At 36.2% G+C, this 13,798-nt stretch overlaps 1 protein-coding gene across 2 annotated transcripts in view; it reads left to right on the top strand.

Moving 5' to 3' along the window:
• wu:fb13g09 (ATP-binding cassette sub-family C member 5) overlaps window positions 1–13,798 on the top strand; it is a 78,103-nt gene that overhangs the window by 11,917 nt on the left and 52,388 nt on the right. Inside the window, exons 1-3 of one of the 2 annotated variants that reach the window (XM_059345853.1) lie at window positions 6,585–6,881; window positions 11,525–11,713; window positions 13,046–13,201. In XM_059345853.1, the coding sequence (XP_059201836.1) occupies window positions 11,535–11,713; window positions 13,046–13,201 (335 nt within the window). In that variant the 5' untranslated portion in view covers window positions 6,585–6,881; window positions 11,525–11,534. Of the gene's footprint in view, window positions 1–6,584; window positions 6,882–11,524; window positions 11,714–13,045; window positions 13,202–13,798 lie in introns of those variants that run through there. The other variant, XM_059345854.1, reaches the window with a different exon arrangement.

Genomic DNA, 13,798 nt, shown 5'->3' with positions numbered 1-13,798 from the left:
AATAAAACATATATTTCTCGCTACAAATGTGATCAAAATCCATTTTTATGCAGAAACTAAGTCAAAATATTGATTTTTCACTAAAAATGAGAGAACTGTCCGCCATGTTTTTTGTTCTGACCGCCAGGACCTTGAAAGTCACGTGACTTGGAACAAACCAATAGGAACAAATATCCATGGAATAGCCACGGGATATGACTGTCATTAACTTGCATTGTAGCCAAATCTGTGTCAGTTTCACGGAAATTTGAGTGATTCCGTGGCTATTCCACGGATTTTGAGTTAAGCGAAATCCGTGGCTATTTCACGGATTCCTGTGAGACCAGGTTGGCTTTTACATTCATGTATCGTCATTCAACTTCCATATTTTAAGATAGCTGCATTTACATAGACAGAAAAATAAAAACAAACAAAACATAACACTTCGAACAGGTATGCTCCTCCTGTTAAAAAAAACACAGTTTTTAAATTATTTCTGTGTTGTTGTTGTGGTGCCGAGCCAGGGACACCTAACGTTTATGATAATTGGATTTGTTCATGAAAGATTATGAATATCTTATTAAACCATCCCTGCTGTTGTTTCAGTAAAATAATATATAACAAACACTGAAACCTGTATCTCCACAATTCTTTATCCAATAATGAAAAATTGCTCAATGTGTGAACAAACCTGATTTTACCTGTGTGCATGGTGCTAAGCTGGATGCATTTCTGCCTGCTGCTAAATCACAGCTGTATAGAGGTTTCAGATTAGCTCTGTGTCCAGTGGTGTTGTGAAGCTTATAAATTGCCATTGCTTGACTGCTTTGGCCCATTAGGAGGTCTCGGTGTAGCTGTTATTTGTATAGCAAGCTGAGCTTAAGGTCTTTATCATTTACATAAGGATGACCTCACGTCACTGTTGAGCAGTGGTTCTCAACCTTTTTGAGTCATGACCCCCAATTTAACATGCATGTTGTCCGCGACCCCCGCTCACTTGAAATTGACCAAAAAAGACACAAAATGACCAAAAAAAAGACACAAAATGACCCAAAAAAGAAACAAAATGGCCCAAAAAAAGAAACAAATTGACCAAAAAAGACACAAAATGACCTAAAAAGACACAAAATTACCACAATAAGACACAAAATTACCAACAAATTACAAAAAATGACCAAAAAAGGCACAAATTGACCACAAAATGATAAAATAAAGACACAAAATTACCAAAAAAGTCACAAAATTACCAAAATAGACACAAAATGACTAAAAAAAGACACAAAATGACCAAAAAATGACCAAAAAAAGATACAAAATGACCAAAAAGACGAAAACACACTTTAACACAGTGGAGACAGCGCTGACTTCCAAAATGATTTGGCGACCCCCAGAAATCATCTCGCGACCCCAACTGGGGTCCCGACCCCAAGGTTGAGAATAGCTGCTGTAGAGAGGGTTTTCTATTCATTTGGCAGATATTTCTTCAGTGTTGCTCTTCCATGCTCCTGTCAACAGAGTAAACAAAGCATTTTTAGGATGCTGAGACGCTCCCAGCCACTGACAGCATTTTTATTAGCGCCAGCAGCACAGCTTGATAATTCCAGGCTATCACAACATCTGAAGCCTCTCTGAACGCTTCACTGTTCCCTTTTCTTTTTGTTTATGGCCTCTAAATGTCTAATCCTTGTCCTCTGCAGGATAAGGCTGGGCCATTTGGGATTTGATTGACAAAACAATTTTAAAAAACGTTGAATTTACAAAAAAAATTGTCATTCCACAGAGGTATATTTGTTAGAATATGACAGAATATGAACACTATTTATCCAGGTTACCTGAGTTTAAGAATGGCATGGATGGTGCTATCAGGTGCAGCTTTATATACACCGACATGCAAATACAAGCACAAATGCCTCTTTATGATTTCCTGTAATGTTGTGAACAGAGCCGGCCCAAGCCTCCATGGGGCCCTGAGCAGAGTTAGATTTTGGGGCCCTCTACTTCTGCTAATAATATTGATAGTTGATCATTCACACACCTACTATAAAATCATCGGGGCTCTAGCAGTGTTGTTTACATTATCATTTGTCAGCCTGATATGTCTTTACACATTTATGGGGGTGGCCCAGTTAATTACATAAATAGTACTAATGAATGAATGATGTCCAGGGTGTCACATATGGTTTTTAATCTAAAAATGTAGCATATTCAACTCGAAGAAGAGAAGAGTGAGCTAGGGTTGATTTACACATCGTTCCAAATGGTAAAACATTATATAAAAAACCTACATTATATATATTTAAGTAAAAGTGGCTTCTGGTTTATTATTTTTGGCTTTAAAAAAGTGCAACAGCAATGTGCGAAAATAAATTGTAGTGCAAGAACAACAATAAAGTGCAACAACAAATAAAATCACTAAGAAATATATATATATATATCTATATATATCATATAACATCTTTACTTCTTGAATAAGTCAACCAGCTCCGCTTGACTTTTTCCCAATTGACTAACTGTCTATAGGTATAGTGACATGCCTTTTGGGGAATCTGAGAGGAATAATATATATATTTTTGAATTGCTCTTGGGGGCCCCCTAGTGGCCACGGGGCCCTAAGCAGTCGCTTAGTTCGCTTATGCCTTGGGCCGGCTCTGGTTGTGAATAATGCAGTAAACTATACATAAAAGCCCATTATACCAAGCCAATAACTTACTGTAAGTTATAACTTCAAGCTCAGTCTTTGTCTGTTTTAGTCTGTAATGTTTTGGAACAGGCAGGATATCAGGGCTGCAGATGCAAATAAGATAAGATAAGATAAGATATTCCTTTATTGATCCCCATGAGGGAAATGCAGGTGTTGCAGCAGCACAAGTACAGAGTAGAACAGATTAAAATAGAATAATAAAATAGAAAAAATAAAGATAGATAGATAGATAAAAGTAAATTGATTTGGTTTTTAGTCTCAATGCTGTGACTGAAAACTATATTATTCAATTTATAGTGATATAAGAGTGAGGAATATAACTACACATGAAACTGATCTCACGACTCGAAAGCAGTGGTGCTTAAGAAATATCTTAGTATTTTTATTTTTTTTATTTTTTGTGTCGTTAGTTTGTTGTTTATTCCTTTTCTTGGAGATCCTCATTTGGGGAATACCAGTTTGCCTTGTCTATATGTTTGTCTGTTTACCCTATGTTTTGTTATTTACTTTGTGAATTTATACCTTGAAAAAAAAGGGGGAAAAATGCAAGGTACAATATTGTAAAGAAAACGAAATGACTCATTATGTTTGTGAAAGTAAGAAGCCTTGCAATAAAGTATAAATAAATGTCTCCAAAGGTGGGGATTTTTTTCTTCTGTACTTAGAGAATAGAAATAAGGGGCCAGAGTGCATCTATATTAACTTCAATCCTTTACAAAGGTGTTCTAACACATCTCATATATAAATATTGTTGCTAAGTGACTCTGAAAATATGATTGTCTTGGATCCATCAAACATTAATTTTGATGAAACCTCGCCTATTAAAGAGCATTTTCTTTGCATAACACAAAAGGATATTCAACACACCACCAGTTTTGACTGCACTGAACACACACCTGACCTGCAGAAAACAAATATCTGATTAATCTGTCATAAAGCCCCTAGACTGTCAATCCTAGCCAGTGTAATGAGAATTAATTGTAAAATAAATAGTTCAGAGAAATATGACTTTATTCTGTTTATTCATTGTATCTGATAAATATGCTCATCATTGCAGTTTGTATGAAAAGGTTGGCTGGAGATTTATTTATCTATAAAGCCCTCAGTGGCAACATGCCATCATATATCACTTCTTTATTAATCTGGTCTCAAAACCATTATTCCACTCGCCCAAGTGATTAACTAATGATTCAGGTTACGTGTTTAAACACAAAATTCAGGGAAACTGCTTTTAGTTTTACTGCTGCACACACCTGAAAGCAACTATTAACCCTTTGATGCACAACATGGGTCTAAAGTGACCCGACAGAGTTTTTATGTTCTATATCTTTGCAATAAATTGTTTTCATCATTCATTATTCCAGGTTTTTCTCATTTAGTTTGTTTTTGATCATCATACATCCTAATTTTATGTTTTCCTTTATTCATTTTTGAATAAAATCCCTTTTTGTGTCACTACTCTTCTAATGCACAACATGGGTCAAAAATTACCCATATCCATTTTTTAGCTAAGTAGCTTGCTGAGCTAACTACTTAGCTAACATCTTGGCTAAGTATTTAGCTAAGTAGCTTGCTAAGCTAACTACTTAGCTAACTTCTTGGCTAAGTAGTTAGCTTAGCAAGCTACTTAGCCATGTAGTTAGCTTTGTAATAATACAAAAACTTTTTTTCTTCATAAAGTATGAGAAGCAAAATAGAAATAATGATCTGTTGTGATCAAAAACAAGATATTTAAAGAATACTTGGAATATGCAATTATAAAATAAGTTGATATCAAAAGATAGAGCACAGAAACACACAGCAGCATTAAATAACATGGGAAATGAATGCGGGTATTTTTGACCCATGTTGTGGATTAGAAGGGGTCAATATGTTGTGCATCAAAGGGTTAACTGTGCTCTTTTGTTGACCTTTTGCTTCTTTGTTTTCTTTTAGTGTAGGTTTTATGATTTATTGTAATTGTACCCTCTGCATTACTGAAATGAGGGCTTGCCCTCAAAGATTTCTTGACATTGAATAAAGGTTATAAATAAAATTCATATTTATTTATTAACTCCTCCCTGGCCAGTGGTTGAATGTAACTAAGTACATTTACTCAAGTTCTGTACTTAAATACAATTTTGAGGTATGTGCACTTTACTTGAGTATTTACATTTAATGTAACTTTATAGTTTTACTTCACTACATTTTAGAGACAAATATTTAACTTTTTCCTCCACTGCATTTAGCTGACAGCGTTTCAGGTTTAAGATTTAATATAAAAAACAATTTAGAATATATGTAACAATCTGAGTGGGGCCATTCTGCATAAAGAGTACTTTTGTTACTTTAAGTACATTTTTTAAATACTTTATTGCAAGGCTTCTTACTTTCACAAACATAATGAGTCATTTCGTTTTCTTTACAATATTGTACCTTGCATCCCCCCCCCCCCCCCTTTTTTTTTTCAAGGTATATATTCACAAAGTAAATAACAAAAACATAGGGTAAACAGACAAACATATATACAAGGCAAACTGGTATTCCCCAAATGAGGATCTCCAAGAAAAGAAATAAACAACAAACTAATGACACAAAACAAAACAAAACAAAAACAAAAAAAACAAAAAAAAGATAATAACAAAATGAAAAAATAAGCGGTGGTGCATGTATGCGTGTTCATGAATCTGTGTGTGTGTATGCATGTGAGTGTTCGTGTTGGGGAGGGGACCATTTAGTTCATCTCCTTAATTTGATTAAATATTTCCACTGTTTTTACCTTTAAGTACATTTTGATGCTGATACTTTAATACTTGAATAAAGGAGTCATTTTACAGTGATAGTGTGGTTTTAGTACTTTTACTTTAGTTACTTTTTCCGGCACTGCCTCAGGCCTCATGTCCTGTTGGAGGCGTGTCTCCTGGGCCACAGTGGTGGAAGAAGTATTCAGATCCCTTACTTAAGTAAAAGTACTAATACCACACTGTGAATTTACTCCACTACAAGTAAAAGTCCTTGATTCAAAACCTACTTAAGTAAAAGTACAAAAGTATCAGCATCAAAATGTACTTAAGTATCAAAAGTAAAAGTACTCGTTATGCAGAATGGACCCACTTATATGTTCAAAATATATTATTTGATTATTTGTATTGATGCAGAGTTTTAATTTAGTAAAGATAGGGCTCATTTTAACTACTTAATATACTGTAATGAGATTTAATTTTAAAGAAAAAATGTCTAATCACTTTAAATTGATCATGTTTTTTATGTTAAATCTCACACTAAAAAGTAACTAAAGCTGTCAGCTAACTGTAGTGGAGTAAAAAGTACAATATTTCCCTCAAAATGTAGTGGAGTAAAAAATCTACATAAAATAAAATACTCAAGTAAAGTACAAATACCACAAAATTGTACTTAAGTACAGTACTTGAGTAAATGTACTTAGGTACTTTCCACCACTGCACCAGGCCTCATGTCCTGTTGGAGGAGTGTCTCCTGGGCCATGCATGTTGATAATCTCTGCACTAAGTTAAGTAGTTGAAGGTGAAAGTGGTGCTGTAACATCTAAACCTCCTCCCTGGTCTCCTGCTGTGTTTTTGGACGGTGCACAGGCCTCCTTCCTCCTCCTCCTCCTCCTCCTCCTCCTCCTCCTCCTCATTTATCTGTTTTCCTCTGCTGGTTCCATCTCCTTCCTGGATCAGTGAAGACACCAGTCATCACCATGTGTTTACACGCGCAGGGCCGGCTGGCCAATCAGAGCGCAGTGCGAGCCGGGTCCCGCCGTGGCCCCGCCCCCTGCCTTTAAGCGTGCACTTCCTCGTCAGTGTTCTGTTACTACGGCGACCGCTCAGCACCGCCACCGGTTGGCTGAGCCGGCGTGACGTCAGAGCGATATCGGGAATTCCTCTCCCTGTAGGGCTCCGTGTGACGGTGAGAGGAGCTCCAGACTCTGCTGGGAGGAAGCGGCACGTACTGTATACACGTGAGGCGTCAAGTTGACCATGTTTCCTGCCCCTGTTCTCATCTGAGTCCCGGTCCCGCTGCAGGAGGAGGAGGACATGAGTCCGTGTGGCTGCGGAAGACAAGTTTAATTGACAGAAAACATGGTGAACTGCATCTTCATCTGCATTTCCTGCTCATAAAACACCAGATCTGAGATCTGTGCTGCTGCTGCTGCTGCTGCTGCTGCTAAGGTGAACCGGGCAAGGCCTTGGACTTAAATGTAAGTTGTTGTTGTGAATGAAATCTTGCACTGTAGCACTTCAACCACAGCTGCAGGTGACAGTTAAAGTGGTAGAGTTGTTGTCATGGTGATGAGACACATTGAAAGTGATATTGATGAGAATTTACCTGCTGAATAGTTTGAAAACTTTGGCAATAAGTTGCATTTCATCACTTAAAGTGATGACCAGGACTGCCCTTGGTTTATAAAAGCATTTTTAAATGCAGAAGTAAATCAGAAAAAGTATTTTATTCAATGACCTTTCAAAACTGCTCTGCCCACAGATGCAGTATTGATTGTCTTGATCTTTATCTTTTTTGGAAACACAAATACATAAAGAAAACATCAGTATCTTTGATGTTTACTTAAGTTTATCTGGTTCTTTGTGCACATTAACTGTACTGATTAACTTTCTCTGCCCTAAATTGTTTTTTGTTTGTTTTTCTCGCCCTTGTCCTCTGGTTTACCAGGTGACAATGACCTGTAGTGTTCAGAGGACTCTAAATTATATTATATACAACATAAACACGCAGAATCGGGGTAAAAATTTACATAAAAGCGTTTGTCTAAGGTGCGTTTATTCATGGTTATTTGTAAGTTGTCAAATGTCTGATCAAAGCAGACATAAAAGCTAATTTAGGGGCAGTAACGCCTGTGTTTTTTAAATACACAATATAACTTTTGTTGCAAATATCACCTGCATTAACAAGAATCAATGTGTTTGTTTGTGTACCCTGAAAAAATATAATTGAGTGTGTTTTCAGTCACTTTAGTCCGCTTAAATTAATAATTTTAGTTTATACTCTCACACTACAGCACTATAACACAGTTGCTGCTGATTGTTATTTGCGGTAGAATTTGTGTCACGACGATGAGAAAAACTGGGGATAATACTGATTAAATAAACTAATAAGGAATTAGGCAATATTGTAGTTAATATATTTTCAAACTTGGGCAAAAAGTTGCATTTGTCACTTAAACTGATGACTATGACGGTCATAAAGAATACACAAATGTGGGAAATAAATCAGAAAAAAGTCTTCTATTCAATGACCTTTTCAAAGCTCCTCTGCTTACAGAAACAGTATTGATAGTCTTGATCTTTACCCTTTTTTCAAACACAGACACAGAAACAAAACATCAGTATCTTTGCTAATGTGGGTCACTTCTTTGTGCACCGTAACTGTATTTATCACCTTTTCTCCGCCCTAAATTCTAGTTTTGTTTTCTCACATTTGTCCTGTATCCGTTGGTATATTTGTGCCTTTATTTTTGGTTGACTTTTTTGTCACAGGTTTGAACCAGTCTAAACCTGAACCGGTCTAAACCTGACCAACAACTTCTTAACTTTTCCTTGAAACAAAGCGCTCAAATGTTCACAGCCACCTGACAAACTTCACATGATGTAGACACTGACGGCTGCTGCAGGAAACACAAAAGATCTTTTCATTCTTTTTCTCAAGCCCAGCTTTTGGTTCCCATCACTCTTTTACATCATACAGTTACTTTCTGTTACTTAATGTGTCACTCTCTGTTATGTACACTGTAAAAAAAAATGGTACCTGGTAATTCCACTGCACACTGTAAAAAATCAAAGAATCAAAGAATAGCACAAAGCTTTTACACTGTAAAAAAAACCTGTTGTTTTTACGGTAAAAAAACGGCAGCTGTGGTTGCCAGAACTTTACCGTAATAAATGCGGTGCAACTTTTTGTAACATTACGGTAAAGCACTGTTGATTTCACGTTGAAGATTGCCCTTTTATTCCATATTTTACCGTAAAAAATAAAAAGTTTTTCCATCAAAATAAACGCTGTTCTGCCATAAAATTGACAAGAAAATACTTTATAAATTCCGCATAAATTAAAGATTTTACCATTAAATATTACAGTATATTTCTGTTAGAGATATGGTGTTTAGTACATTTAACAGGGAGAAAAAGTATTTTTACAAAAAATAAATGCAAAAATGATGGCTTGTGTATATATATATATTACAGTATATCTTTGCTATGAACGTGGTGCCAGTGTATTTTACAGTGGAGTAATGTTTTTTTTTGTTTTTGTTTTTTAATTGTAAAAAATACTGTTTTGGCTGATATATACATACACAGTGTTTCATTGTGACGGAAACTGAATTAACCCATTTATCATTTTACGGTCTTTTACTGTCATGGTTTAGCAGTTTTTCACCGTAAAATCTACAGATATTTTTTACAGTGTAGCTCTGTTTGTATCTCTTCTATCTGTATTGAATCTTTTCACTGACAACATTCTCACACAAACTCTGGCCGACCTTGCCACAGGGCTTTGCCGTGGAAGGGATCAGTGACAGTGTGTGGACACACTGGCAGCTCAGATGTCTGCTGGGGAAGCTGGCAGGTCGTCTTTAAATAGATAAGCACTTTAGTTGTACGGCAGAGAGGGGCCCTGACCTCTGAACAAGGTGATTTCTCAAGTCTATCTGCGTCTCAGAGGGTGATTCAGCAAAAACACGGCACTTCTCTAATAGTTCTCTGGGTCAAAGGAAAAACACTGAGCAGGCAGATTACAATGTTTCATTCTTTCAATCCAGAGGCATCTCTCAGGAAAAATAAGCTACGGTTTACTGAATGTCACACTGTTACATCAGTGTTGCAACTATTTGCCATTGTTTCATGTTTTTAATAGTGCTTGAATGATTTGTTGATTACAGCAAATCCATCGGCAACAATTCTAATTGTATAATAATGATTAAAATTATTTTTCAAGTAAAAGATGGCACACGAAAAACAGATTCAATTAAATGAAAAAAGTTTTTTTTGTGTTCAATATCTTTATTGAGTTTTTCATACAACAAAAACAACAACAACAAAATAAAATAAAGATAAATACAAATATAAAGCAATCGGCTGGAGAAACATGAATGGAAGGTTATGACATGTATTCAAAAAAATAAAGCAGTACAGTTTCTGCTCCTTCACATATATACAGCATGTCATTATGAGTAGCCAAATATACATTACACAAACCAGCACAGACAGCCACAAAAACAAACAAACAGAGCTGTCTTAGACAAAAACAACAACCATAACAACAAGAACCACAGGGGGTAATCCAAATCATACATAAATTTAAAAAAAAGAGATCATATATGATACATAGAGATAAGTGGGGGGAGTCCCCCTAGAGACAGTATCAACAGAAGCATCTTATTATCTCACTTGTGGGAAAAAAGTTTTTTAAAAAGACATCACCATGAGCCTCCTGGAAATGGTGATTTTCACAATTTTTTCTGATAATTTACAAATTAAAAAAGGATTATTCAAGAGGCTAATCAGCTAAAATAATTTATAATGTGTGTCTGCCCCACGATTCAGATCAATACAAAATTCATTGGGTTCTTTCTTTGCCCATGCTGCAAGTTAATGAAAATCAGACTAGTAGTTTTTCTGTAAAAACAAATGAAAAACATATAGTTAATCATTTTAGTTGCAGATCCAGTTTGCAATGATTATGTCTGATCTGATCTTCAATTAATTCAAATACAATCAGATCTTTGAGCACTTTCAGAAGAAGACAAGTTTTTTTCATTGTTTCTAAATACTAGATAAGTATAGAGTAAGAGGTTTCTATCTGCACTGTAAAAAATAATCTGTTTAATTTACGGAAAAATACCAGCAGCTGTGGTTGCCAGAACTTCACCATAAAAATGACAGTGAGTGGATTTTCAGTTCTAAATTTAAATGTAAATATCAGCAAAAACTCAGTCATTTAGACTGAATAATCCTGTTATTTTTTAGGGTTATTGTGTCATTCATTCACACATCATGGTATTTCTCCATAAATTTTGCATGAAAATGTTATATTTTTACAGCAAAACTGTGTGTTTCTTCCAGTTTATGACAGTAAAAGTACACTGTAAAAAATGTCTGTAGATTTTACGGTGAAAAACTTTTAAACCATGACAGTAAAAGACAGTAAAATGATAAATGGGTTAATTCAGTTTCAGTAACAATGAAACACCCTAAATGTATATATCAGCCAAAACACTATTTTTTCCTTTTTTGGGGGGGAAAAAATACATTACTTCACTGTAAAATACACTGGCACAGTGAATATAAAAAATATCCATACATATTTTCAAGCCATCACTGTCATTTTTAGCATTTATTTTTTGTAAAAATACATTTTCACACTGTTAAATGTACGAAACACCATATCTCTAACAGAAATATACTGTAATATTTAATGGTAAAATCTTTAATCTATGCAGCATTTATAAAATATTTTCTTGTCAATCATATCTGCCATATGACAAACAGCGTTTCTTTTGATGGAAAAATGTTTTACTTTTTACGGTAAAATATGGAATAAAATTGCAATCTTAAATGTGAAATCAACAGGGCTTATATAATTTTACCGTAATATTAGAAAAAGTTGCACCGAATTTATTACGGTAAAGTTCTGGCAACCACAGCTGCCGGTATTTTACCGTAAAAACAACAGGTTATTTTACAGTGTAAAAGCTTTGTGCTATTCTTTGATTCTTTGATTTTTTTACAGTGTGCAGTGGAATTACCAGGTACCATAGTTGCATATCTGTTGCTGTATATTTGCAGGCTCTTGTCACACATCTATAATATACTTGTGTTCTCTCTACAGACGGTCCACCATGTTCTCTGATGCCCTCGAAGCGGCCGGGCGGATGGAGGGCCTGCCTCTGTCCTCCCCACAGCCGCTACCAGAGCTAGCGGAAGAGGAAGCAGAGGCGTCGGTGGAGAGAGGGCCGAAGAGACGAGGACGCTACCGGCAGAGCCTGCAGCTGTTAAAGCCCTTCAGGATCACATACAAGTAAACAGATTCTTATTTGGGTTGATGTGGCGACTCTGTGACAGATAAAGGCAAATATATAACGACATACAGATGGTTTTAGGCCGGCACATTGACAGATTTAACAACCTGGTCTCACAGAAATCTGTGAAATAGCCACGGATTTTGCTTAACTCAAAATCCGTGAAATAGCCACGGAATCACTCAAATTTCCGTGAAACTGACACGGATTTTGCTACAATGCAAGTTACTGACAGTCATATCCCGTGGCTATTCCATGGATATTTGTTCCTATTGGTTTGTTCCAAGTCACGTGACTTTCAAGGTCCCGGCGGTCAGAACAAAAAACATGGCGGACAGTTCTCTCATTTTTAGTGAAAAAAATCAATATTTTGACTTAGTTTCTGCATAAAATGGATTTTGATCACATTTCTAGCGAGAAATATATGTTTTATTTTCTAAATATTCACTCAGTGAATGCACATAATCACTTTGTATGTTGGAATAGCCATGGGATATGACTGTCATTGTTTCTGCACTGTCATTGCAGCTGGGGAATAACTGTAATGGCACTTTAGCTGCATTTTCTACCTATGTATAGCAAGCTATAGTGAAGTTGTGACATCAAAACCTGTCTGTATGTTTCCTAGTGTAACAGTGTTTTGATGCTACACCTAGACCTGCTTTGTAGTCAAAACATACATGAACAACAAAAAACATGGCGGACAGTTCTCTCATTTTTAGTGAAAAATCAATATTTTGACTTAGTTTCTGCATAAAAATGGATTTTGATCACATTTCTAGCGAGAAATATATGTTTTATTTTCTAAATATTCACTCAGTGAATGTACATAATCACTTTGTATGATGGAATAGCCACGGGATATGACTGTTATTAACTTGCATTGTAGCGAAATCCGTGTCAGTTTCACGGAAATTAGAGCGATTCCGTGGCTATTTCACGGATTTCTGTGAGACCAGGTTGGATTTAAAGACACAAAAGTTGACATTTGTTGTGTTTGTGCTGCGTGTTGTGCAGTAGCAGGAGGCCATGATAAGGGACGGGGGACTTATCCCCCAGCGACAGACACACAGCACCATGTTTGAACATATGCCGACTGATAAACAGCCCCTGAACTTTTTTTTTTTTTTCTTTTTTCGCTGCTCTCTCAGATTTCTGTGAAGAGCGTGCAAATTACTGTTCAAACACTGCAGGCATGATTCACCTTTCATTGACTCCTACGGGCAAAGGCGCCTCTTCTATCTATCTTATCCCCCCCCAACATAACACCTCTGTGTATGCCTGCACTTTTGGACATCTCACCCATTTCCACGATTTCTCCTCTGTTCCAGACACCAGCACCCAGTCGATAACGCCGGCCTCTTCTCATTTATGACCTTGCACTGGCTCTCCCCGCTGGCTCTGAAGGCCTACAAGGCGTCCAGCTTGTCTATAGATGATGTGTGGGGACTGTCTTGCCATGAGGCTTCTGAGATCAACAGCCAAAGGTGAGGTAACTGTGGCGCTGCTGTTTGCTGTTTGCCTGATGAAAGTGACCTGCGGCGTTCAGAAAACTCCTCTATTTGATGCTGAAACACAGTATTGGGGTGAGACATGACATGAAAAGTGTTTGACTAAAGGTGAGCTTGTGTTTGGATATCTGTTATTTATGGGTTTTGATCCAAGAAGACACACACAAGTTAATTTTTCTGAATTTTGTTGGGAAAAAATATCCTGCATTAATTAACGACATTAATTTAATAGTGTTAAATATTGTGTGGCAGCTAGTTCTCTTTAGAAAAAAATGAAGGGGACATATACTTCTTTGTACTGAAACATGTTTACAAGCTTTATCTTAAGAAATCACATAATTTTTTCTGACTATAGTCGTGAAATAAACAACTTTAAGACATAATGATTTAAATAGGCACTATTTAAGTGTTCATACTGTGAAGCTGATGTAGCCTACCCAATAAAACATTATCAACTCATTTACCGCTTTCACAATGTGAGTCTATAGGGAAAGGTATTTTTAAGCCATCACATGAAGCAGCCAGAAATTCTAATTACATAGTTTGGCCCTTATGTGAAATAAAAAAAAACAG

The sequence above is a fragment of the Centropristis striata genome, chromosome 12, assembly GCF_030273125.1.
Source record: "Centropristis striata isolate RG_2023a ecotype Rhode Island chromosome 12, C.striata_1.0, whole genome shotgun sequence".
NCBI lineage: Eukaryota > Metazoa > Chordata > Actinopteri > Perciformes > Serranidae > Centropristis > Centropristis striata.
The sequence above is the reverse complement of the archived record's forward strand: the minus strand, read 5'-3'. Positions and strand labels throughout refer to the sequence as shown.